General features: G+C 35.1%; 2 protein-coding genes and 2 long non-coding RNA genes across 4 annotated transcripts; 2 read left to right on the top strand and 2 right to left on the bottom strand.

Moving 5' to 3' along the window:
* Positions 1 to 328: 328 nt before the first annotated feature.
* On the top strand, positions 329 to 7,022 carry LOC127831748 (uncharacterized). Its single transcript, XM_052356781.1, has 3 exons — positions 329 to 768; positions 3,064 to 3,651; positions 4,800 to 7,022. The coding sequence occupies exons 1-3, from the start codon at positions 681 to 683 to the stop codon at positions 5,057 to 5,059; spliced, it is 936 nt and encodes a 311-aa protein (XP_052212741.1). The 5' UTR covers positions 329 to 680; the 3' UTR covers positions 5,060 to 7,022.
* Positions 7,023 to 9,802: 2,780 nt separating this feature from the next.
* On the bottom strand, positions 9,803 to 14,195 carry LOC127832027 (uncharacterized). Its single transcript, XR_008026634.1, has 5 exons — positions 14,096 to 14,195; positions 13,680 to 13,744; positions 11,544 to 11,605; positions 11,169 to 11,210; positions 9,803 to 10,752 (listed from the first exon to the last, which is right to left on the bottom strand). It is a non-coding gene; the product is annotated as an uncharacterized LOC127832027 (long non-coding RNA).
* LOC127832028 (uncharacterized) lies at positions 12,435 to 13,034 on the top strand. Its single transcript, XR_008026635.1, has 2 exons — positions 12,435 to 12,678; positions 12,841 to 13,034. It is a non-coding gene; the product is annotated as an uncharacterized LOC127832028 (long non-coding RNA).
* Positions 14,196 to 16,443: 2,248 nt separating the features above from the next.
* On the bottom strand, positions 16,444 to 19,697 carry LOC127832606 (uncharacterized). The gene is made up of 5 exons (XM_052358128.1): positions 19,537 to 19,697; positions 18,763 to 18,924; positions 18,262 to 18,378; positions 17,166 to 17,310; positions 16,444 to 16,783 (listed from the first exon to the last, which is right to left on the bottom strand). Exons 1-5 carry the CDS (start codon positions 19,618 to 19,620, stop codon positions 16,461 to 16,463), a joined length of 831 nt encoding a protein of 276 aa, XP_052214088.1. The 5' UTR covers positions 19,621 to 19,697; the 3' UTR covers positions 16,444 to 16,460.
* Positions 19,698 to 27,211: the final 7,514 nt, after the last annotated feature.

The raw sequence follows: 27,211 nt of genomic DNA, 5'->3' as shown, positions 1-27,211 counted from the left end.
TTTTGTGGGACGTTTTATTCTCCCTTTATTTATAAGTCTATAAGTCTATTTATAAGTCTATCAAAATCTATAATTATCCAGCTAATGTGTACACATTGCTTTAATTAGTGAACAAATCATACTACGTGGGCAGCATATCATTTATAAATAAAGTTTTATTTAAAAACAAAATAATTTCAGATTGCTCATTCATTACACAAATTGTATTGTAGTTTTAACAAGAGTTAGGTAAACTCTTTAATGATCAAACAAACCGAACCGCTTTGCTTTGTAAACAAAGGGACCAGTCATTGTAGTATACATCGCCAATAAATACAGTTTTATTATTTTGTCGAGAACACATCGCCAGTTGTGCAGTCTTTTATCGAGGCTGGTTATATATTTGCGCGTCGGAAAACAGGCGAAATGCATCCTTACTGTATAAATAGATGGCGACGTCACTGCAGAAGGGAAATGAAAGTAGATTTATCGGTGTTAATCATAATGACTAGTCCCTCTATTTTCACCTTGAAACAGCTGTAGTAAACCATTTAGCTTACCTGACATAATTGTACATGTAGCTATGGGCATTAATCGTTCGCACAGGTCCAAAACGGGCTAAGATGTGACAATTTAATAAGGGATAAGATCGGTCAGTGACTGTTTAAATACTTAAAGATGTTGATCGTTTAGAGAGGACTATGTCGAAATTTGTACCCCTCAAAAGATCGAAGAGTGAACAGGATATCTACGAGTCTACCAACGTTACATCGGAAAAATCGTATAATGGTAAGTGAAATACAATGTTAGAATGTATTAATAATATCATCGACGGTTTTCAGTAATTGGTTAAATTCTAGAGAATACTGAACAGTTAAAAAAGTAGTCGAATATTACTAGTGAACGAATAGTGAACATAATTGCGCCGGTTGTATCGTTATAAAATATAATTTATGCTTGAATCGTCTGTTATATGTAAATTTAATAGAATTGTGCGGTAACATGTCTAATATTAACGCTTTACTTACGGATAGGACGCATAATAACATCGATTGTATTATGTATGCGGTTAAACACATTTGCTACATACATTGAGGCATATTGACTTTAATGTAAAGAAATATTATCGAAAAGAAATTAACTTTTGTAATGTGCATAACAAAGGAGATTGATTATAGTATTTCAGACTACTGCAGTTACTGTCAAAATAAATTTAAATTATATGCATTTGTTACATTGAATATTGCACTTGTTCACATTAGATGAAGTCCTTTTAAACTGTGTTCACGATATATAAACCGTTCTTGTAATTTCTATCGGATCATCCCATCAATATATGTTCTTTATTTATTATTTGCACCATACCTGAAGACATTGTTTATTAACACTCTGATAAATGTAAAATAGTTAAAGTGTGCGCTTAGGTAAATAAAATATCTCCTCAGTGCCGGATTAAGCACGTTCGAGGACCATAGACAGTGAAACTTGTGGGGCCCACGAGCCAGGCCCCTAGTGGGCCTAGTGCCTACTAGAACACCAGTGCCCAGTCGATTTCACTTGGGAAGGGGACAACTACAACGAGCGAGGCATGGTATAGGGGAGATAACCATGGGTTATGGTTAGGTTAGGGTTCGGTTTAGGGGTCGGGTAAGGGTTAAGGTTAGGGTTTAGGCTAACCCTTACCCAAACCCGACCTCTAACCCTTACCCTAACCCTCTAGGCTCTAACCCCCACATGCGCATTACAATACCATGCGTCGCTCGTTGTCGTTGTCCGCTTCCCATTTCACTTGTTTAAAAATTCCTAACTCTACTCCAGTGTGAGGCGCCTAATTTATGTATTAAAAACGAAATCACTTTAAAAACAATACGGTTGCAAATAATAAAATATTTCATTCGTAAGATAATTTAAAGCCTTTAATCGGAGCATGACATTGATGTAAAATAATTGGCTCGTCAGGTAAAAAGTAAGTTAGTAAAAAGAATAATTTCGCCTCAATCTAATGAGGCCCTAAAGTCGCGGAGCCCATAGACAGATGCCTCATGTGCCTAATGGGTAATCATAGACTGTCACTACCGTACAAGATATTTAATTGCAGTATAGGTTTAGGTAATAAAGTTTCACAATGTGTCATTGCTTAACCTACTATTTGAATAACGACTTGCGTGTGTATAAGCAACTTATTTTGTACATTATCCTTAAAGAAAACTTATTATCGGTTAAGTTTTACTATTGTCTCGTTTCATATCAGAGAATGTACCGTACGCGATAAGCTATCGTATGAAAGAAAGCTGGACAATTATCGCAGGAACGTCATATGATAATTGTACGGGCATAGACAAATAATAATAATAATAACAATATTTAAAATAATTGTTAAAATTTTAATAACGTCGCCACATTAACATATGTACACAATACATATGTTCGCTTTGTTTAAATGAACTGAAGTATCGCACTCATCCATTTGGGCGTTTGTTAAATAAAAATATGTGAAAATATTGTTAAGCTAAAAGAAGCAAATAACATTTCGTCTGTGTTTAACTTTTCGAAAAAGTTGCGAGATGTTAACGATTTAAAATTGACGTTTACCTTGGTTATAAGGACGTCTTTTTTAACAAAACGTTGCTATTGAGAATACAGCTATGCTTCACACTGAACATTTACATGAACACTGGTCACCGGTACGTTTTGTTTATTTTACAAATAAAAGTAAATCTTATGCAAATTATCAAAGTTATCAAATGCGAATGAAGAAATATACCACTTTTAACTTAAGTGCGAATAAAACATATTGTTTTACACGTTTCCTTTTTAGTAAAAATAAATACATTTGCAAGAGTATTTTCACACTCAAGTGAAGTGCAACTGCCGAAGCATAAACTTTTATGACAGTGCAACCAATGAGATGTACATGTCATTTTTGTGCGAAAAATGAAGTACCTGTATGTATACATATTTTTATTGCATTGCGAGTATTGAAATACGTGTATGCAACTTTGTAAAATTACTTTTTTACGTACCTTTGGCACTTTGAGAATTATAGTCACAAAGGTCATTCACAAATTGAAATTCCCTTTCCAGGCGTGCGACTACTCGTCCAACTGGCGGAAGGCGACCTTCCGGTTCTCGACTTCCTCAACGACTTTATTCAGGAGATCCTTGACACCGAGTTCAAAGGTCACGGCGAGTTCTACATCCGGACCCACCAGTGCTTGAGCAAGCTCGAGCAACTGTACCGAACAAAGAGCTCGCTCTGCCCGTACTATCTTCTATCCTTCTTCCGGCATATCGTCACCTTGCTATCCGAGACTTTATTTCTATCAGCGTCGAGCGACGTGTGCAGATTCGCAATAGAGACTACCGTCGTGACGTCACCGGGCATTAAAGTAAAACTACGCGACCTCTGTCACAATGTTCACGAAATTCAGACCAGCACAGTACAACTTGAGCTTATAATTATGAAACATTTACAAAGCGCCGGAAACTCAGACTTTCAAATCACCCAGCTGGACTCGAAGTCTATCATTACGCAGACAGAGAGTATATGGCGGCAGATCCGCCGCTGCGAGACCCCCATGCGAGCCGTGATGACGGCCGTGGAATCCAAGGCTCGGATGGACGAGGCGTTTTTCCAGCGAGCGTCCCTGGGCATTGGCGCCGTCTGCGCAGGTTCGTCCGGACTATCAAAGTTGCCATATGGCTATTTCTTTAAAGATATTTTTAAATCCAACTAGTGTTTTTTTCGAAGATTTTCTAAGTTTTCGTGTTAAAATTTCCTCCGTCCTTCGGCCCGATTACTACGAACATTCTTAAGTTAAGTCTTAAACTTAATCGTAGGTACATCCGATGAATGAAACTGAAACCTAAAATGTAACAAGCGTTGTTATTGGTAAAAAATTAACTGGGAGGGGGAGGGGGGGCAAGTACAAGAACTAGAATGCTGTTATCGTTGGCGATTTTCTGAACGGGTCCGTTGTCAGACGCTAACACTTTGGCTTAATAACTTGTGCGCGGATGGAAAGGTCAGGTATAATGAAGCTACTCATTCATTAAAACTTATCCGCTATCCAATTCGAGCAGTTTGCACTTTGCTACTCACTTATAGTGGGTTCAACCCTCTGTGAACATTAATAGAATCCAACTAGCTCGCATGAGACAGTCGACCTTGACGTATGTACGAAGAAGAACTGGGCCATTTATTTTACAATGAGCACTAACTACGCATTCGCCTGTTTCCCATGTGACAAAAGCCTTTCCAGTTACCTAGAGTTATTTCCAATTGAGGCAATAGGCCATAAACACATATCGATTGATGGCGATTTAACCATTTCGCTGATGTGACACATTTGTTATATATTGTAATAATTATAATTCTTAATTATTGAAGATTTTCATTTTAAAGACAATTGGGATGTTTTGACCTCTTATCCCGCTAGTAAAAGCATCTCTCCCCAGTTATTTCAACCATAAACAACACGCATTTAAATTGGTAATATACTAGCGTTTTAAATAATGTACATGTCTCATAATTACTAATTAACGGTTTAAGCATTGTTGTTTGATTTGGCTTTATTTTATGTAAGCTTTAAAAAATGTGTATTATAACCCTGAAACTAATTAGCTCTTGCAAATCACGCTTTTATCTACGTCATTTGAGCAACGATACCCAAAGTCACTGAAAACGTATTGTTTTATTGTTTAATAAAATAGTATTGATTATAAATTCTAAAAAGAGCTGATCTCCATTTAACAATATTTTTTTAGTGGAAGAGACTTGTAAATGTACATGTTTACAATTATGTATGTGTACATTTCAGGTCGTTTTCTGTGGTCACTCTGGCAAGGCGGGGACCAGCAAAGCGTGATGAACGCTGGCCTTTGGTCGCTTGGAACCAGTATTTCCGGTGCGGTGCTACAGATCCCGCGTGCGCGCGCAACTAAAATCCTGGAACAGTTGCGACAGCAGAAGAAAAAGAAAAGGGAAATGCAGGAACTTGTTAGACATTGGTTGATCGAATCCGATGAGTTTTGTGCGAAACTGGTACTCATTTCATCAAGTAAAACAAAAGAATCATAGCACATGTACTTACTTAACTATATGTTTTATGATATAGTTATTTTGACTTTTAACGAATCAATAAAAAAGTTCATAATTCGTACTTCACGATATACTTTTTGTATATGATTATTTTAATTGTTATGATTATTTATAGTCGTTCAATTATTCAGTATGTCAGTTATTATTATGATAATGCAATTATTCGAATTAGGTCAAATAAGGACTTATTACTGGATTTGGCTTTTAAAGTGACTTTTATTGATTATCTAATCAGCTTATTAAGCATTAAAGGCGATGTTGATCTAATCGGTTTTGTACCCTGTGGAGATTTAGGCAGCGTTGTGAAACAAGTTAAAGACGTAATCATGTTTAATAAAGCAATACTCATTTTCCAAAAATTCCAGTCGGAAAATCAGGTGTACGATCTTAACGCCCTTACATTGTGTTTTTAGTATTTATTTATATGTTTATTTACTTATTTCGTACCCTTTGTTCTATTACATGTTTTACTACATTTGCATATTTATGAGACTATTCTGCCTCACACAAATCACTGCGGATAGATCAAACATTTAGTCGGGCACATGTTAACGTTTTGTTTTCTTTATATTGTATTGTTATCATATGCAATTTTAAATGCAATGTTAAAGGGATCTTTTCACGCTTTGGTAAATTGACAAAATTGAAAAAAGTTGTTTCAGATTCGTAAGTTTTCGTTTTAGTTATGATATTTGTGAGGAAACAGTAATACTGAACATTAACCATGCTCTAATATAGCCATTATATGCATCTTTTGACGATTTTAAAACCTAAAAATTATAAAGCGTTGCAACGCGAAACGATTGAATAATTTGGAGAGTTCTGTTTTTGTCGTTAAATTTTGTGAAACTACGAAGATTGCTTATATAAGGTATAAAATACGTCAAGAATGTATACTCGGCGGAATAGCTCAGTAGGCTAAAGCGTTTTTACTTCAGGACTCTGGCAGGACTCCAGGGGTCACTGGTTCGAAATCTGCTCCGGGCAATGTTCTTTTCCTTTTTTTAATTTTTTTCGTGATTTTTTACTGGAGCTTTTATGATCCAATGTTTACATTTATCAATATAAAGCATTTAATGAATAAGTTAAATAAAATGCCAAAATCTGTGAAAAGGCCCCTTTAAATGCATTGTTCACTCATTACATTATTGTTTAATAATGCAACTATATAACATTTTAAAACAAAGTATAGGTGTATACGTAGCGATATTTGTAAATGTATACAACTAACATTCCATGTACATGGAGCATTTAATTCATGTATTCTGGAGCTTGTTGTCCAGCTACTGTAATATGCTCATTTTGAGGAAAACAAGTAGCATGATAGGCGTTTGAAATGTCTATATTAAATATCTTATTTCTGACGGTCGCTATTCGCTTGTGAATTTCAAATTCCAGACGGTCAAGAGTTTTTCGGGTTCGTTTTTTGTTTTACACGTTTATATGATATAAATCTCGGATTACAAACTATTTATTAATGCATTTAGCAAGTATAAGCTTAAAAACGCTCATTAGAAATATGTGTAGTAAATGTACATGAAGTTTACAACAGAGTTATCTCTAGCTGTCGCATAAACAGGTTTTCAAAAGCATTATGACTGTACCGATTTCAATGGTATTTTGCGATGTGATCGGTTGGATGTAAATTGGAGTCGATTTTGTTTTAGTTCGATGCCAATGCTACTGGTTCAAGCACCATGTTTTCTCCCCGCGCCCCGCCCTCTTGTCGAGATTGTTTCATGTTCATTTATGTTTATATGTTCGTAAAATATGTGTGCTGTATATGACGTCTTTGATTTGTCAACTGTTGTTGCGGGAGTTATTTTGGAAATGTGGTTCTTTCGCATAATTCTTACATGCTCAGGACGCATTCATTATTCTTGTTACGATTTGTTTTATCGTTATACGTAGTGTTATCGTTAATAAACAGCAAAAAACTGTACTGTGTGCTGCTTTATTTATTTGTTAATTGACCAACACGTGTGTCACCGAAATGAATAGTATAAATGCTATTCCTACTAGTAGCTGATTTGGTTTTCACACAATGAGGCCCCAGGCGCGATAGGATCTCTTAAACTTCGAAATTTACGCACACATCGTGTTAAACCCGAAAGAAACATTGACAAATATAATGTCCTAAAAACAAAAATTCATTAACGGATTATGGCATCCCGCAATGAATAGAACAATACTCATATCGTGTTTGTGCAATACATGTTTCTATAAAATTGTGAGTAAATAAATTTTAGGCCCGAAATATGACGTCGCAAACATTGGACTTCCGTGTCGCATCAAGGTCACACTTCAAAAGCGTGAAGGGACAATGTTACAAGTATATAATAAGAAGATCGTCTATCATTTCCGGGACTCAACTGATGCAGAAAATGTTCATTGAAAAAATAGTTGATTTCCAATACCCACTGAATTCGCCCATGAGTCGAACACATTCGCCTTTTAAACAGGCACATATTTGTCTTAAGCACCGATTAGGTTATTCATTCCCTAGATTTATAATGATTCAAATAATCACAATTAAATCCCTGCGTTAATTTTACAAGTTTTGTATGCCCCCGGTCGAATGATCGGGGGTATATTGTTTTATCGAATGATCGGGGGTATATTGTGTTTGGCCTGTCTGTCTTTCTTTCTGACTGTCATTCTGTCATTCTGTCCCAAAACTTTAACCTTACAGTAAAGTTTTGCAATAACTTTTGAAATATTGAACATAGCAACTTGATATTTTGGATGCATGTGTATCTCAAGGAGCTTCACATTTTGAGTGGTGAAAGGTAAAGGTCATCCTTCAAGGTCAAAGGTAAAAAAAAGCGGCGCATAAGGGGGCATTGTGTTTCTGACAAACACATCTCTTGTTAACTTTGAAAATAGATTGACGGAAATAGGTTTTTTAAAAGACCAATGACATCGAAACTTCTAGAGCCGTATTCACCAATGTACGTAAGTCTCAAATCTTAGACTCAGCTCCAGTTTCTGACTCAGACTCAGACTCAGCCTTACAAAACTTAATTCACGAAACATAAAATGGTTAGTTTTAGACTCAGACTCAGTAAGATAAGTCTCAAATGCTAAGTCTACAATGTTTAGACTTACGCTATACAATCATGACGTAACGTCGTTTGAACGTTTACTTTACAAAATGGCCGCCGCACGAGCTCCTTGCGTAATAATAATATTATATTTGAAAGAGTGTATCTAGATCGTACCAACCCTTTGGAGATTTATAGGGATATTGAACTTTACAAACGGTATCGTTTAACCCGACCGGGAATCGTATTTCTTTGCAATATTTGCAAGGAATAGTTGAGCCGCAATACGATGCGGATTCTGCAAGTTCCGGTCGCCCTGGCAGTGTGTACTTTCCCGAGCAACGTGGCAAAAATCATAAAAAAGCGGCATTTAAAGTTATGGTAGCCAGAACTAGGTAGACCTGTGCACAGGTCAATAATATTTTGACAGCTAAGAGTTGAAGTTGTCAAATTTCCAGCTGGTACGACGCCGTTCGTGCAAAACAAGAACTTGGTGCGATCGCTGATACGTGAGTCATTTGCGATGTGTGCATTTTGCAATTGTTCTTATTTATTGTAAACAACTGTCAAATTCATATTTGTCCGCGTTTGTTTGTTTGTTTTTCGTGAAAATAATCTCCAAACTGAATGAACGTGAACATGCACTAATTTTATGGATAATACTTGTTGTTTGAATGAAAAAGTAATAACATATAATTTGCATGTATCATAAACTATAATAATGGATATTCTCTAAAAAGGGAAACCTATTAGAAAACGTTTACAAGACATTTACTATGCATAAATTTTGATTTCATTACTATTACAAATCTATTTATAGATGTAGGAATTTACCTATAGATATGTATATGCCGAAAAAAGTTACACTGCCATGACGCAGTTGGTAGCGCATCGGTGCTCGTGATTATATTTGACCGACTAGTCAGTGGTTCGAAATTACATCGGGGACTTTTTTTTTCTCAACATTTTCAAAATAAATTATGACGATTATTTAGTTATTTTTAAATTCTTGATCTTAAATGTAATGTTAATTAATGTTTATTAATTTTAAAAAAGGTGCTATAATTAATGTGCAAATTATACACTCTGTTTAGAAGATATAGGGTACACCTGAATCCATATGTGCATCTGTCCTTGTGTCTGTCTATGTTGTAATTGAGTTCCAATACAAAATGTATTTTTGCGACAAATGCTGTAGAATATGCATTTGTTGATGGCAAGTGCATTGTTGTAATGCACTTTATTTGTAAATTAATAAAACACTCAACAACAGGAATAATATTTTATTCTCAAATGCACATATTATTGCATTTTCAATCAATAGTAAAACGATGACATTACATTTGATTATCAAGTTAAGACACATCAGCATATTGCATCACTTCTGACATAAGGCAGAACTTTCATTCAATATAATGCACATAAATGCACCGATCATAATCCATTTATATCAATATCTATTTACTTATTAATATTGTAATTTTTACAAAAAATGGGTCAATTTTAAATGATCAACTTTCAGGTTTTACAAGTACTTTGGGGTGCATCGATTGGACGCATGTGCATATCAAGAAGCCAGTAAACCATGTAGAAGGCTACATATGGCGAAAGGGCGTTCCCACCATCAACGTTCAGGTATGGCTTAACAGTCAGTTATGTGCAAGTCTAAATGCAATCCTTTTATTTGATACAACTTTATTTTAAACACAAATATTTAATGAAACAACTGTATGTTAATTTTAACAGTTTGCCATTAGCAAAATAAGAAACATTTTATCAGCATTTTATCAAATACCTAAGAAAAAAATTACAAAAATATGTCTTATTTTGTTAGTGTAATATAACATGTTTTATGTTAACAGGCTGTGTATGATGCCAGCTACAGAATAACGAGCTTCACTCAAGTTCACTGCCAGTTGGCCAGGGCGAAAGCATGATGCCAGGATTTGTTGATGTCTAATTTCAAATTCACATAACTGTATCTACCATTATTCTGGAATTTCATTCAGTTAATTGAATGAAGAATTTTATTATTATCAATGATGGATATCTTGTAAGCAAATAATATCAAGAAGTGTCCCAAGACACCGCATTCAACTAATATTCCTCTTTGAATGTAGAATGTATTTTATATGTCAGTAACATAATACAATGACCAATGTAATATTTAACCTACATTTCTTAAAGCACACAAATATTGACTGGAATTTTATAAGTACAAAAAGGGATAGAATCATATTTTTATCATAGAAATAATAGTATGCCCCTTTTTGAATAAAAAAAAATCTTATTATTTTGTGTGCAACTGCCCCATAACTATTATTTCTAATATAGACTATCTATTTTAGAAATAATAGAGTTATGAAGTAGTTGCACAAAAAATAATAAGATCCTTTTAATTACAAAAAGGCGAATAAATCTACTACTAGTATATTACATGTCAGAGTTATAGCACTTGGTCACGTATTGACACTAAACACATCTTTTTCTCCAAATGTATTATTTCAATTTCTACAGTCAACTTTTTTATTTCTTATTCTAATTTTTCTTAGTTATTTCCCATCGGTTTCTCTGTAAGTTTTGGTAATGTATCGGCTTGTGATCTCTTGTCGTTCTTCTTTGTGAGCGCTGCAAAAATGGATAAAAAGTGTGATTTGTATAAATGGACTTGTTCTCATATTATGATCTTCAAAGGTTAAAAAATTAATACATATATATCACATAATCTATGTATGCATTGGTACTATGCATTGGTACTATGTTTTAACATATTTGATGCTAATTATGTTTCAACAAATGCATGACTTTTGTTGCATATTACATAATAACATTATACAGTACTTGCTTTGTCAAATGGTATTGTCAGTATAGTTCTAAGAACTAGAATTCCATCCATGCAAGTTAATTATTAACTCTAAATTAATTGTATGCACTGCACTACCCTCCAATTAGAGCTACCTAAGTGATAAGTTTACCAATATTTATATTTTCAAGATTTGTTCCAGACAATTTGAAATCTAAATTTAAAGATATCCAAAACTTACATTCTTTCCACTTCATGCCTCTACTTTCATGACTGGTACACTCTGAAATCACATAAAAAATATAGTGTCACTTTAAAAATCTAAATTAATTTAATCCAGTGATGTTTTTAATGCAATAAAATGGACAACTAATGTTAATATACTATACTTAAGTTAATGTATAATAATCCCAGTGTTAACTTTCAAACACAATGTTTAATGTTAATTTAATGCATGTTTTTTTTCTTTTATTTTGTTTTATATAAGGGTGAATCTCTATTATATTGTATACTGTGTTGAATGTGATGTATACAATATAAGTCATATGGTTTGCATTTTCAATGTTCTATACATATGGTTAATGGTTTGCATATATATTATTATCTATTTATTTACCATATGTTCTTCTCTGCTGGCTGTTGTGGCACTCTCACTGCTTTGTAACGCATATGAAGAAGCTGCAAAAATAAAACCGCAAAAATTAATTCAAACATATAACTTTGTAAAACACTTAGGCACATACGCTTATGCTCATTAATAATAATATGTTGCAATTATGCCTAGATTTGATGTATCTGTAACAAAAAAAACAAAAACAGTTAATTCAAAGTTAATTTAGTATGGAACAAGAGATGTGTTTGTTAGAAACAATGCTCCCTACTGCGCCGCTTTGAACATATTTATTTGTTTACCGTTGACCTTGAAGGATGTTACTTTAGGTTTGGCATTTAATGTATTTTGTTACAAAAAAGTGGATTAATTATTATTATTAAAGAGTCGCTATAAATATAAGTCAGTTCAGTGAACATGTTACATAATACTGACTATATATATTACAAACTCAGAAGCTATAAAATGCTACATAATAAATGCTAAATTATGATAGCCAAAGAAATGTCATTTCAATACAGTCATACACACAGGTATTTTATTACTAGTATATAAAATAAAATAAAAATCTACTTGTTGAAGGCTTTGTTAATTTAAAAAATATATATTAATAATAATTTAATATGAACAGACACAACGACTCTTCCAAAACATATCTCAGATTGGGTGCCGCATTTCTCCGACCTTTTTAATTTCTACATTGGAAGAATAACAAATCATACTGTTTGATTACCAAGAAATACAATGTTTGTATTTGCACTCATTCCTTGAATAAATGAACTCAACAACAAAATTGAAATAGTCAAGAGATTTAAAGTATCTAACAAAAAGGAATAGAAATACTTCCTTAAATGCACAAACTTCATTAGCCGATCTAAAATTAATGATCTTAATGTTTTATTAACCAGGTTTTCCGAAGGAAAAAACTGGTTATTAGATTGGCGAATGCGGGCGGGCTGGCTGGCTGGCTGGCGGGCTGGCTGGCGGGCTGGCGGAATAAGCTTGTCCGGGCCATAACTATGTCGTTCATTGTCAGATTTTAAAATCATTTGGCACATTTGTTCACCATCATTGGACGGTGTGTCGCGCGAAATAATTACGTCGATATCTCCAAGGTCAAGGTCACACTTTGAGTTCAAAGGTCAAAAATGGCCATAAATGAGCTTGTCCGAGCCATAACTATGTCGTTCATCGTCAGATTTTAAAATCATTTGGCACATTTGTTCACCATCATTGGACGGTGTGTCGCGCGAAATAATTACGTCGATATCTCCAAGGTCAAGGTCACACTTTGAGTTCAAAGGTCAAAAATGGCCATAAATGAGCTTGTCCTGGCCATAACTATGTCATTCATTGTGAGATTTTAAAATCATTTGGCACATTTGTTCACCATCATGGGACGGTGTGTCCCACGAAAGAATCACGTCAATATCTCCAATGTCAAGGTCGCCACGACTAAAAATAGATTTAAAAAAAAAAAAAAACTTACAAAGAGGGTTAATTTTTTTTGGTCATTTCAAAAGTTCAGTTTGAGTTTTCTCCCTTTATCAGATTTTTTTTTCACAATGAAAACCTGGTTTTGTGACAATTTTGTCCCTTGTTTTAATTGTCCTTATACGGAACCCTGCTATATTTACAACAAACAAAGATTCTGATACAAGTTGCCATTTCATAACATATTTCTGTGAACGAGTTCATGAATATTGTTATTTAGTGTAGCTTTGGTGAGCTTACCTACATATTTCCTTGATGGGTTTAATCAATAATCATATGAATTGACAAGTGTCAGATCTTTTTTATAACACTAATTCAATTACGCAAAGACAATTATTATTAAGTTAAATTTAACGAAAAAAAAAGAAAATTGTTTTCAATGCGTGACATAGCTGTATATATTCTAGCACCATTTCAGCAAAATAATACAGTAGCATAAAACATAGATTAACCAATGAAAATGCTCATAAGCTTTTTTACAAATTTTAACAACATAAGTAAGTATTCATTGTGATTATATCACGTAGAAAACACATATTAGGTTCGACATGTAGTAATATTGAAACAAACTAATTGCAATTGATTATAGCTTTCAACAAATTTAATTAAATGAAAGCATAACAAAAAAAGTAATTTATGACAACTTACACCGAGCCTTGGAATTTTGGTACTTCTTCTGGCACTGTTCACCAGTTTTTGCGACCCCAAATTTTCTGAAAGTTTAATAAAAACAATTGAATGATGTATAGCAGTATTTATGAAACACATTACATTTCATGTTTGCCATAATGACTGTCGATTAGTTTAATATAAACGACATACAGGGTAATAGTTATCAATGTTAACTTGTAGTAATTGAAAAGTTCGTTTGGAAATGTGCAGATTGTAATCAGATACGAATAAAACACACATGGGTACGAATCTAACAGGGTACGAGATGAAAACTAAAACAATAGACCTCCTTAAATGGTAAACTTATCCGTGATATCACAAATATTCATTATTAATACTTAAATAACAATTCACGTGTGCAAATTTTGGAAACAAAGAACATGCAACTTTACCATAAATCATAACAAATGTTTGAAACTAAAACACATTCCACAATCACATCCGAAATCCGTAAGTACAATTTGCTGAGTGGTTATGCCCCTTGTTTACATAGTGCATTATTCGGCGCTAGTAAAAACGACATCGGTAGCAAATCCAACAGTAAGCTATTAAATAAAATATTACAACTATAAGGCAGATACGATAATAACATATAACTTACACTGATATTCTGCTCGCCACCTCGTCCCATTTTTTTCTTCGAATAACCAAAATCTTTTCGGCACCGATCCCCTTATACTCGCCGATAGAAGGTTCCAGCGGTTCCGAACCAGCGCATTAAAAACAATCTCTGGCTCGGACCAATCTGGACCTTCTGGCGCTTTGTTTCGCTGTCTTCAACTGCCAAACACTCCATTCAATATGTTATATCAAAAATGTCTGCTACTATTTTTGACACTATTTGGCGCGTTTTCCCTACTAGAGAGTTCGCTTAGTCGTGACGTCATAAAAACACGATCTTATTGAAGTCTATTTCCAAACGCGTTCGTGAATACCAATCCTGAGTCTGTCTTTAGTAAGTCTAAGTCTGAGTCAAAGTCTGAGTTTGAGTTCAAGTTTGAGTTTATTATTGATGAATACGGCTCCTGGTGTTTATTCAAACTCTACAACAGCGGAACCATTACTGGGTTGACACAGAAAAATACGTAAATACAAAAATACAAGATTATTTGATTCTTGTTTTTGTGAGCTTAGGGATTATATCTACGTTGAGTTGTGTAGCACGAGTAATGTTGTTAATACTCGTCCATACGCCATTGCCAGTATATTAATACATGTTCGCCATAAGGGAAAATTGCATTGTTACACATATTTTACTATGAAATCTATTAAATAGAACGAACCACTGAATATAGCCTTTTAATCTTACAGGTAATTTTTTTTAAATATATGCTGTAAAATGCATCTGGTCAAAATGCCGATGGCTTAATTTATAATTGAACATTCTAAATTAAGCGTAACCAGAAATTATTAAAACTTTTACATATCCAACTTCATAATGACAAAATATTTGATAACATTTTATTTAGATTTTTTTTATTTTCTGTATTATGAGTAAAATATGTTCTTCAAAGTTGAAGATAATTTAAAAAAACAACAACAAGACGTATAATTACAAATTAAAAAGATAGAATGTCCAAATCAAGGGCGATTATTACTATAGTAACGCATGACCTTATTCCATGACGATGCAAGTCACAATAGTACTATAGAAGTAAGAGGCATAATTCATGCCCTGTCATAACGCGAGTCACACTGTTACTATAGCATGAAGGCACATTTCCTTTAAAAAATATGACGTGGTTGACTTGCTCAATACGCAGAGGCAGATATGTTCGCGTTTGGAAAAGTATGTTTGATACTGTGCAATTATTGTTTCTTTCTTTTCGTGAAAGAGCATAATTTCTTGATCTGCCATTGTCAGTTCACTTATTGGTTGCAAACTCATTGATAAACTACAACACATACGTTTTAATTTAGTTATTTACTTTAATCGTTTAACAAATGAAAACAAAAGTGACGAAGCAAAACAAACAACAAATTTGGTAACACAAAAATAATTATTTTCAACAAACGTCGGGAAAAAAAAATTACATAAAGCAAATGGTACACTACATAATAATTACATTCAGCAAAAACACAATGATCACATTCAGCAACGGTGAACAATTAAAAAATATTATTACATTTAGCAACGGTGAGCAATACAGAATAATCACATTCAGTTAAGATGAGGTAAGCATAAACGTTACATTCATCAAAGGTGAGCTAAACAAAATACGTGTAAACTCATTCAGGAATGATTTGATTTGCAAGAAAGAGTCCACGACCATTTTTTCCTGAAAACATGGTGCAATAAGGAATATAACCTTCTATGTGAAACTGGAAACGTAGTACCGTATGTTATTAGAATTGTCAGCATTCGAACTAAATCACGTTCTGCAAAGAAACTAAAGACATATACATGAAGTTGAGCAAAATGTATTATGGTCCATGTAATTCACTCAGGACCCTGACACTGCAATTAATAAAACATGAATAATGACAACAAACACCTGCAAAGGAACAAAACGTATGAATTATTTTCTCCCGTAGGCTGTATGCCACAAAGGGATGTCAACGTCAGTGCAAGCTTAGATAGAGCTATGATAGACACAGCGACTGCAATAGCAAGACAAACACGCGAAAATGAGATACAATACCTTTTTAACACAATGACGAACAAGCATATAACAGAAAAGCGAGAAACGATAACGAAATACAAATTCACAATCACGCTCAAAACGATGATGAAAACACGATGACGAACAACCGGATTCACGCTAACAAAAACGCGCAGCCGTGATACAGAATTTTGATCTGAGTGGTTACGCTTATTATCACATCATTGTACAATCGCGATATTTTCTTTCGCATTTCACATTCTTTCATTTGAAGTAGAAAACTTAAATATGATATAAACAGGCAGTTACTCGTATTTCCTACCGACATCAATGAATTGTAAATGAAAACGACGAAATATATAAATTTAAACATGCATAAGATAATTATGTTACCAAACACTTTACTGACGAGCTCTTCTGGCACGTAAATCCGCATTTCTTCGAATAACCCCTGCACACAGACATTGCGCATATCATCTGAAAACGAACCAAATGCTGTGTTACTGGCCAATTCATTCATCTAAGTACTAGTATGTGTATTGAGTGAGTGCTTTATACGGAAGTTTAGCATGTTACCCTCTTATCTTTTATACTTTTAAGAAAATGTGCCATGGTACAAAGGTTGATCTGAATCTGCTTACGTCACAGTGAAAACTGAAACAAATTTTTGAAATCGTGTTAAAATCGCAATAATTTCAGCTTATCTAGCTAAGCGGCCAATAGTGACTCTGTCAATTTTACATTCTATTGCGTTGTTATTAAAACAATGAGCATTCGCATCCGAACTCCATATCTTGATATATTTGCAAATAAACGACGCTTAATCGCAAAACTTCTTCAACAGATTTGTATTCTATACCTGCGTCATATTCCTGCAAGAGGAACATGTGATCACTGGCGACGTCACAGAAGTCCGTCAGTCTCGCTTGATTGGACAGGTAATGCTCGTTCAGGGGCCCTCCAACTATGGCGTAGTTCCTCGCCCGTGCGCGGGGTAAGATGCTCTGCAATAGGAAGGCGCTAACTCAAAATGTTTCAGCGAACGGAGACACGTGTCAAGAGAGGTTACTCGGTTTTACTATGCGCCCTCGGTGTTACCACCCTTGACCTGTTGCAGTTTGTTTTATGCTGTACCACGCTCGTCCTATCTCAAGTTTTAATAAAATATTGTTCATGGTTTCTTCGACCCAGACGGTGATTTGGATCACCAAACACCAATAATGTTATAATGCTACTTATATGAATGCCGTACCAAGGCACGATTACATTATTCCAAAGATTATTAGAATGTGTCCCTATTATAAAAAGACAAACGCAAATCAAAATCACATGTCTGTCAAAAAAACCGCATAGGAAGTAAGCTGAAGTCAGTGATTTAAATGATACCCCGGCAAAGAGCTGACTGGTTCCGAGCATTAAGCTCGTATCAAAGAGCTTCAATCTTCATCGAAAGTAACCGTTATTAACAGTTTGTATTGAAAGGTTGTCCAAGTATTAAAAAGCTATAGAAATGGACAAGTTATAAGTAGACGCGTACGTAGCTTATCAAACTCAAGATTTAAAACATTTAAAGTGGGCGTCTATTTAACTAAATAAGATTAAGTATTAAATTTCTTCTATTTTAAAACAATTACAGTGGGTGTATGTTTAATTATGTTGTACCTGTCAATTTTTACTATGTCTCAAACAGTTCGAGTAATCAGAAAGTTGAACTTTCATATATATATTATTTTCCAACATTATACTATTTTGTTTCTGGTTTCCATACTTCAATTGGTCCTAAACAATTAAGCGTTCAGTCCCAAGTACCATATATAATTTAGTACCATATAAATTCTGCACTAAATTCGAGTTGCAAGTGTCATTAATGAAACCAATCCTGTCTGTTTAAACTTCTGCGTTGTCTACTCAAACCCTGCAATCATGTTTATCCATCAATAGTTTCACACACTCACCCCCTGGCGGCTTCGAAGATCGCGTTGCACATCTTGCCAGTTTCGCCCCTGGTCACTTCGTACAATGAAACACGCACTGGTCCCATCCGATAGCAACGGTCTGATGGCGAATATACCCTGGAGGGTTATAAACATCACATCGATGGAAATTAGTGTTAGTTCAAACAAAACATGTTATTGAAGTGTTGTTTGAAGCAGATTTTTTATCATTGTTTTAACAATAATTGGAGCAACGTGTGACTTTTTGATTAAACAGATTTAACTTTGTTAAATTGTATTACATTGTCCCTATTGTATTCAAAAGAATTCATACATTTTATCAAACTTTTAAATAATATTTTTACTCCTAATTTCGTATTTTCGCAATAATGAATAGCAAGCCTATTAAATAAATATAAAATACACACACGGCTAATGCTATATTTTCCATAGACAATGTCGTAATAATTATTGTATGCATTCACATAAACACATGTTCAATGCAAAAAAAATAATATTTACCTGTTGTGATTCGTTGCTGTAGTCGAAAAAACTGACCGCTGGGCTCAAGCTGTCCGTGGTCAAGGTCGTGGCAGAGTGGAGTAGCGTCATGGTGCCAGTATCCAAGGTGACCACTTCCCTTGGTGCGATACCCTTGCCCCAGTCACGTTTCCAGTCATACACCTAAAACAGAGAGTTCAGTTAAAAGTCTCATTTAGAAGCTCTTATACGGAACATATCATTACTTCATGAGACAATATTTGCATGATGCCAAAAATGGTTGGTACTCATATAATAGCAAATAAGTTAAGTCAGCACATTACCAATAAATAGTATAAAAACTATAAAAGTAATATTTAAAAAAATCGTCTTTTCTGTCAAGTTTTACAACTGATGCAGTTTCATACCTAAGAAACTGTGCATTTCGGTTGCGTCTAACACAGAACACTGTTTAAATCTAATACTGCAGTCAAACATTCAAATAGAACATACCATTCAATACGCGCTTCGATGACGACATTTTATGTTTAATTATATGCACTGTTTTCCATATCATTCAAAATAATAAGACTCAAAATATTACACAACTTCTACACGTTTTATATATTATATGCACAATGTATAACGTCACCCTATATATACAAACTTGTTTTTAAGAAAGAACACCTGATATACGCTTCATTTAATGTGACCAAACATCTCTAGAAAAACGCATTCATATGTGCATTCTCATCATTAACATCATTTTATTTTCATACATAATTTTAATCTTAAATATCATTAACAAATGTATACCTCAACACATTCCATTCCGCTCTTTAAGGCTATACAAAGAGCAAACGAAAGCATGCGCGTAATCCTCGACATGCCCATTTTCATCAAGTGCAAGTTTGTCGAACCAAGACCCGTGAACGAACCTTCGAAACAGAGCGTAAATTGTAAGTAACCGACGGCCAGTGTGCGTCAAAACTGCTATAGTTCGTAGAGCATGTTGATCTGATCGACCACTCGAGGGTCGTTATGTTCATTGATCCGTGACACAGTGATGTTTCTATATACATGTACACGTATTATGCTATAGGTACAAGTGTATACGCCGAGATAGGTGCACTGTATGACTGTCGATTTGTGCAAGTTTGTATTCACAATTTAAATGTCAACATTTCATGCCCTCATAACTTAATTATGTCCTAATCAGGATTACCCGGTATCCGGATTTATTGTGACAGACTGGACCGTTGGACTTAGTGCTATCTTGCCCTTGAACAATTTAAAATTTAAAAAGACTGGTGTACCGATTTCACCCATCTTCTCGCTATCTTTCCGTAATGTCTTAGCGTTCTTAGGTAAAACACTTTCTGATAACATTCATATACTTTCTAGTAAACGATGCTAAGGGTCACGCTTACGCAATACAATTTGTGTTATTTGGAATAAAACATCGAAATAAATTTGTGTTATTAATAAAATATATGTAAACAGCGTGTAAATGCCAAGTGTGCGATTATCGGTGGAGCAAAATGAATATAACCGATTGCATAGAGATAGTAAATGGCGAATTACGAAATATGCCAACGACAGAATGGGAACATGTAAGTTGTATGCGAACGACCACACATTAAACAGTAAGATGTAAAACAAATAAACAAATCAAATGCAATTGTCATATGGAGTATTCCAGTCCAAGCACAATATTGTGTCGCTATTGAGGAAAGGGTCTGACAAATAACACACTACACAAGGTGAAAACCGACCGCAAACGACCAACAATTAAAGTGTACGGAAGGGAATAAACCCTTTTCACATTCACGACATCGAGTTCCATCCCTTGATAAAACGGATCCAGGACGAGTCGGTAGATGTGGAAGCTGGAATCGACTTAAGTTTGGCAATTTAAGAAACACGCATCAATAGTTTTATTTACTTAAAGGCATAATTAAAATACTAAATAAAATTGGTGTCATAAACCACAGGTGGCAGATGTCTGGTCATTAAACACAACGTATATATTACCCCCATGTCTTCTCGTAGTTGTAGCATTGTGTAGTCATTTTAGGACTAATTTAACGCCAAATACTCAAATAGAACGTTATTTGTCCATTCAGATTATCACAGGATAATAACTGTAAAGAAGCCAGTTTAATCACAGTGATAAAGTTTATGCCGGACATTCGTTCTCGCGGACAATCGTTTATATGCTAATGTTGACACAGGTGGACAATAGTTCCTACATTATTTTTACAATCCGGATTTTAATAGCCCGGACATTCGTTCCTACGTTATTTTGATAGCCCGGACATTCGTTCCTACGTTATTTGGACAGCCTGAAGGTCCGTTATTATATAATATTTACATCCAGGACATTGCTTGATACATAATTGCTACCCTGGTTATCATTATCACATTCTACCCAAATGAATATGACACTATGGACATTTCTTTTCGGAATTTCAAGTGTCACATTATTAAAATAGTGCGCCATTTTTCAAATATATTTGTTTGCACTCAACAAAATTTGTCCTGAGCATGAGAATAATAAAAATTATTCGAATATATCGAGTTACACTGAGATCTGTAATTAGAGAAACTTTGCAGAAATCGGGGCGACTTAAACTTCATAGCCACCGAATTGTAGACTTAAACGTGCGTTTTTTGGCGTACGAAGAAAAGCACAGGCTGACCGCGTTCTTTCATAAGAAGTTCCTTGATGGAAGTAAAATTGAAGGAGTGTACATTACTATAGATACATGCCCATATTGTTTTCACAGTTTATGTATTGTCTATAACTGTAAGAACCAATGGCCATGAGTAACAATTATGAAGGAACGAATGTCCTTTGCGTGGTTATTATGTATAAACGAATATCCGGTCTGTTAAAATAATGTAGGAACGATTGTCAGGCTTGTTAAAATAAAGTAGGAACGAATGTCAGGGTTGTTAAAATAAAGTAGGAACGAATGCCCTGGCAGTCAGAACAACGTAGGAAAGATTCGAATGTCTGCCTTGTCAAAATTAGCGTAGGAACGATTGTCCATGAGAACGAATGTCCGGATACCTAATAAAGTGCTTAATACCTATATATGTTAATGATTTTAAAAATTGAATGCTACACATTTAAATGGGCTCCGGAAAAATAAAACATTTCGTAGTCCTATAAAGAGTGAAATTAACATCAAGTAATTTCGTTGAACACAACGGGGTAAAATAATATTTCCGAAAAATACAAACAATAGAGATTTTTTTTATATAAAATGATATATATTTAGTTTAAACGTATATCATAATTCTTCAAAAGTGTCATAGGCATACCAGTAAACGCTCTTAATCTACAATGGGGACATGGTCTCCCTTGAAGAGAATGCGTTTGCGCCTTTATCGCAGATGTGTATTCAAAAGGCTTAATTTATTGTCTTGCTAATTTATCAGTCATAAGTGAAGGCAAAATCAATATATTGTTTCCTGTTTTATAGTTTAATCTAAAGTTTACAATGCAATTGGAAAATTTAATGAAGAAATACATGTATATAAGTTCAGAAAATATATATAACATCGCCGGAACAGTTCATTCTATACATTGATGGTGACGTCACTTCGTTATTGTCAGTAAGACCGGTATGTACACAAAGCGGAACAGTTTGATATAAATTGATCCATTTTATTTCAGCCGTTAGTTTATTATATTAATTTTAAAATGATACTTGATTAAGAAACTTAAAGTGATATTATGCGCATCTAACAGTATATGCTATGTTTATAGGTGTCTATCGCAACCGTTGCTAATTTTTGGTGTTTTCACTTCATATACACTTATATTTGTTAATGCAGCATCAACATACTAAAACAATATCCCGGAAAGAGAAAAAAAATAAATTTGATTATCAACCGTACTTTCGTTTTGACTACTCACGACCGAAATGATTCGATGTACGATGTGAATCTAAATTTAGTTTTAGTGCAGATTCGTTCATACGACACAAAGACTCAATTTTGTTTTACGGATAATTTCGGCTTAGAGGACTGTACAGTCATGTAAAATATCGAATATATATATATATATATATATATATATATATATATATATATATATATATATATATATATATATATATATATATATATATATATATATATATATATTATAAACAACTGGTAGCAAGATGAGTTGTAGATAATTGGTCAGTTACCACATTTTAACTAACTCTTTTGACCTGTTAATTATTTTCAGCTCAATTCAACAGTGAAAAATGCGCATAATATCACTTTAAAGGGGCCTTTTTCACGTTTCGGTAAATTGACAAAATTGAAAAAAAATATTTCAGATTCGCAAATTTTCGTTGTAGTTATAATATTTGTGAGGAAACAGTAATACTGAACATTTACCATGCTCTAAAATATCCATATTATGCATGTTTTGACGGTTTAAAAACCTGAAAATTATAAAGCGTTGCAACGCAAAACGATTGAATAATTTGGAGAGTTTTATTGTTGTTAAATTTTTTGATACTACGAAAATTGCTTATATATAGTATAATTTTTTTGAATTTGTGTAAGCGCCGATAGCCTAGTGGTATAGACGATAGGCCTTTACTCCAGGAGTCAGTGGTTCGAATCCGATTGAGGGCTACTATTTTTCTTTCTTTATTTTTTTATTGTTTGTTTACTGAAGCTTTTTAGACCCAATGTTTACATTTATCAATATAAAGCACATAATGACAAACTTCAATAAATGCTAAAATCTGTGTAATGGCCCCTTTAAATAAGATTACAGTTTAAAGTGATATTATGCGCATTTTTCAGTGTTGTGTGTCAGATATGTATGATGTTTGATGAAGAAGGAAAGGAAACTTTGAAAACGACTGACATATAACCATAATAGTATTTTCTCTTTGAATTAAAACCTCTTATAAAGTTTCAAAGTAAATTCCTAATAAAATGTTCATAATTATAATATATTGCACATTTTTACTTTCAACACTGCTTTCTGGATTTTTTCTGACGCAATTTACTCCTTCGGATATTGAGCTTATTATTATTCCTCCGGTAGGGTGGCATATACTGTAGCAGTCGGACTGTCCGTCCGGCCTTTCATTTTCCAGACTTTTTTTTTCAAAACGCTTTAAGATGTTGACCTGATATTTGAAGAGTGAGTCTACCTACATGACTTTACCTCAGTAACAAATAGATTACCGATCATCGTCCGATCACCGTCCGGCGTTTTATTCCACTCGGGCTGGCGACCGGTCGAAAATCGCACGGACACCGGGTCATTTTGTAGCATCGGACGGCGTCCGGATTAATTTTAAGTTAATTTTAAGTGAAAATTTTACCTGACGTCGGGCCCGGGAAGGAAACGAGTTGAGATCGAAACAAGATCGGACGATCAACGCACGGTAATCGCCCGGCGATCGCACGACATCGGATTCATTGAACGTGTATCGGCAAAAGTAGAGGTATTTCCCAGGGGCATATACATCGGCCGGCGACCGTCTGATTGCCGTAGGAAATCCGCACGATGCCCGACGGACGCCGGACGGCGCTCGTTATGATAAACGTATAATAAATGCAATTTCGGGCGTACGCCGGGCGATAACCGTGCGTTGATCGTCCGATCTTTTTCCATCTCAACACGATTCCTTCCCGGGCCCGATGTCGGGTAAAAAAATTGTGAGATTATAAATTAATCCGGACGCTGCCCGATGCTACAAAATGACCCGATGTCCGTGTGATAATCGCCCGGCGCCAGCCCAATGAGCGGAAAAATACGTCGTCCGCTAATCGGACGGTGATCGGTGTCTATTTGTGACTGAGGTATTAAACTTAGTCACTCATAGGACGGCGGACGGCTCCGACGTGTCCTGTCTTCCCGATGTCTGAAGATCGGACACCTCGGCCGACGACCGGATTATTTGTGACTGAGGCATATACAGACGAAGTGTGACTTTCGTTCCGGTCCATTGGTTATAGACGAAGTTATGGGCATTGGACTAAGACAAAGAAACTTTCTGGTTCAAATTAATGACAATTATCCACCTCTCTAATTGCTTCTAACATTATTTGTTTTACACAAATTATTAATGTAATCAATTTTCAGACTTACAACCTCCTGTATCATTTGCTTCCATTCGCTACTTCTCTTTCCTTTGACAAACAAAAGACGGGTTACATCAACCATCGATAGATGAAGATGAAGATCAAAAGGGGTAATTGACTGATCGGGGTTGTGTGTAAAAGGCAATAAGAAAACATTGCCTATGGGCTGATCTCCACTTGCGAGTAAAATAGTGATAATCCCCTTGTTTATCAGAGACAATAAAACACATCTGCTCTTTTGTATTAACTGAAAGTGTACTGTGGACCCTTTCATTCGAGAAAAAATGCAGTAGGCCCATACTAAAAACAAACAACTAACTTGACAGCTGGCGGACCCGGGCCCCAGGGCCCAGGACCTGCGTACGGGCCTGGTCTAAACTGCGCTGTATCTAATTACCGACACTTTACTTTTCATATATTGACATTTATAATGTCTTACGTATACGCGTTTTTTGTGTATGACGAAATAAATAACGTGATTATTAATAGTTAATCAAAAGAACATGGCCACTGAATATATGCAAGCAGTATAAACAACTATACAAATGCCTATTGCGAGAATCGATTTTCGATTAATCAATAGGTTATTGCATCGTGATAATCGCCAAAAGTGGGAATGTGAAACTCGTCTATTTGCAATACTGATCAGTCGCGGGGCGTCTCATAATTGTAGTAATATACTTTTTCTAGTTAAAATGAAAATGGTGTGCATAGTAAGGCCCGATTTGTCATTGTCGGCTCGGGTACTACTTACATGTACCCCGGGTACTCTTTAGTATACTTAAATGTACCCCGGGTACGGAAAATATACTAGCACGTACCCGGCCGAATTTATACTCTACTCGAGCTTTATTCCCGCCAAAAAACCGAAGTCGTAAAACGTGCTACGGAATACGAAAAAAATTCTCTTTGAACAGAACCTGCCTAAACATGTTTTTTTTTATTCGGAGTTTCGTCAATATATAGGCCAGTTTACAGAATATTGACATAAATATGGACATAATTAATTTGAAAAAATAGCCGACAATGACCAATTTAGCGTTAGAATTCCCGGGTACGTTTCCGTATATGTTTCGCACCCGGGGTACATTTAAGTATACTTAAGAGTACCCGGGGTATATTTAAGTAGCACCAGAGCCGACAATGACAAATCGAGCCACAGTAAAGCTCGATTGGTCATTTTCGGCTCGGGTACTACTTACATGTACCCCGGGTACGGTAAATATACTTAAACGTACGCGGTCGATATTAGACTGGACCCGAGTTGAATTCCCGCCATAAAAGCGATGTCGTAAAACGCGCTACCGATTTCCGTAAAACGATATTGTTTATCTTAAACATTTTTTTTCTTTAAAAAAACTGCATCAGCATGCTTTTTGAGTATGAGTTTCGATAATAAAGACAATTTTAACAGACAATTGACATAAATGTGAACATAATTAATTAACAAAAAGCTGACAACGACCGATTAAGCGTTAAAATTCCCCAATCGCACATTCTCGGTCCTTTCCGATTATTGATAATCTGCGAGGGGTACCGAATGAAAATTCCCGAGTACGTTTTAGTATATTTACCGTACCCGGGCTACATGTAAGTATACATAAGAGTACCCGGGGTACATATAAGTAGTACCCGAGCCGACAATGACCAATCCAGCCATAGTAAGTTACATTTGAGGTAAACTGGGGTTAACTGGGGCTCGAATGGTCATTGCCCGCTCGGGCACTACTTATATGTACCCCGGGTACTCTTAAGTGTACTTAAATGCACACCGGGTACGGAAAATATACTAACACGTACCCGACCAATGTAAACTGTACCTGATATTTATTCCCGCATAAAATATGATGTCGTATAACGCGCTACGGAATACGAAACAAAATTATCTATGAAAAAAACTTCCTCAAAATGCCTTTTAAGCAGGAGTTACGATAAAACATGTATAGAGGCCATTTTACAGAATATTGACATATGTACATAATTAATTTGAAAAGCCGACAATGACCAATTTAGCGTTATAATTCCCGGGTACGTTTCAGTATATTTTCCGTAACCGGTGTACTTTTAAATATTCTTAAGAGTATCCGGGTACATTTCAGTAGTACTCGAGCCGACAATGACCAGTCGAGATAAACTGGGCTGGGTGGGTATAGTGATCGATGTTATGAGCCCTTGTGTCCCTTGCCCTTACGACAACCGTCAAGCCAGGACATGGGTTTAGTGGGTTATGTTGTTTGGTTATGCGTTGAATTCCTATCGGCTGCGCATTGATTTATCTCATAAAATGACCTCCTTGTAGGATACGATTTCATAGTGTATGTACCATTGTACGATTTCCATATCTGGGACATCGCTTTATCTACAGAAGTCGAAATCACGC

This window comes from Dreissena polymorpha, chromosome 5 (genome assembly GCF_020536995.1).
Source record: "Dreissena polymorpha isolate Duluth1 chromosome 5, UMN_Dpol_1.0, whole genome shotgun sequence".
NCBI classification, from domain to species: Eukaryota; Metazoa; Mollusca; class Bivalvia; order Myida; family Dreissenidae; genus Dreissena; species Dreissena polymorpha.
Note: the sequence above shows the minus strand (reverse complement) of the source record. Positions and strands in the feature narration are given on the sequence as shown.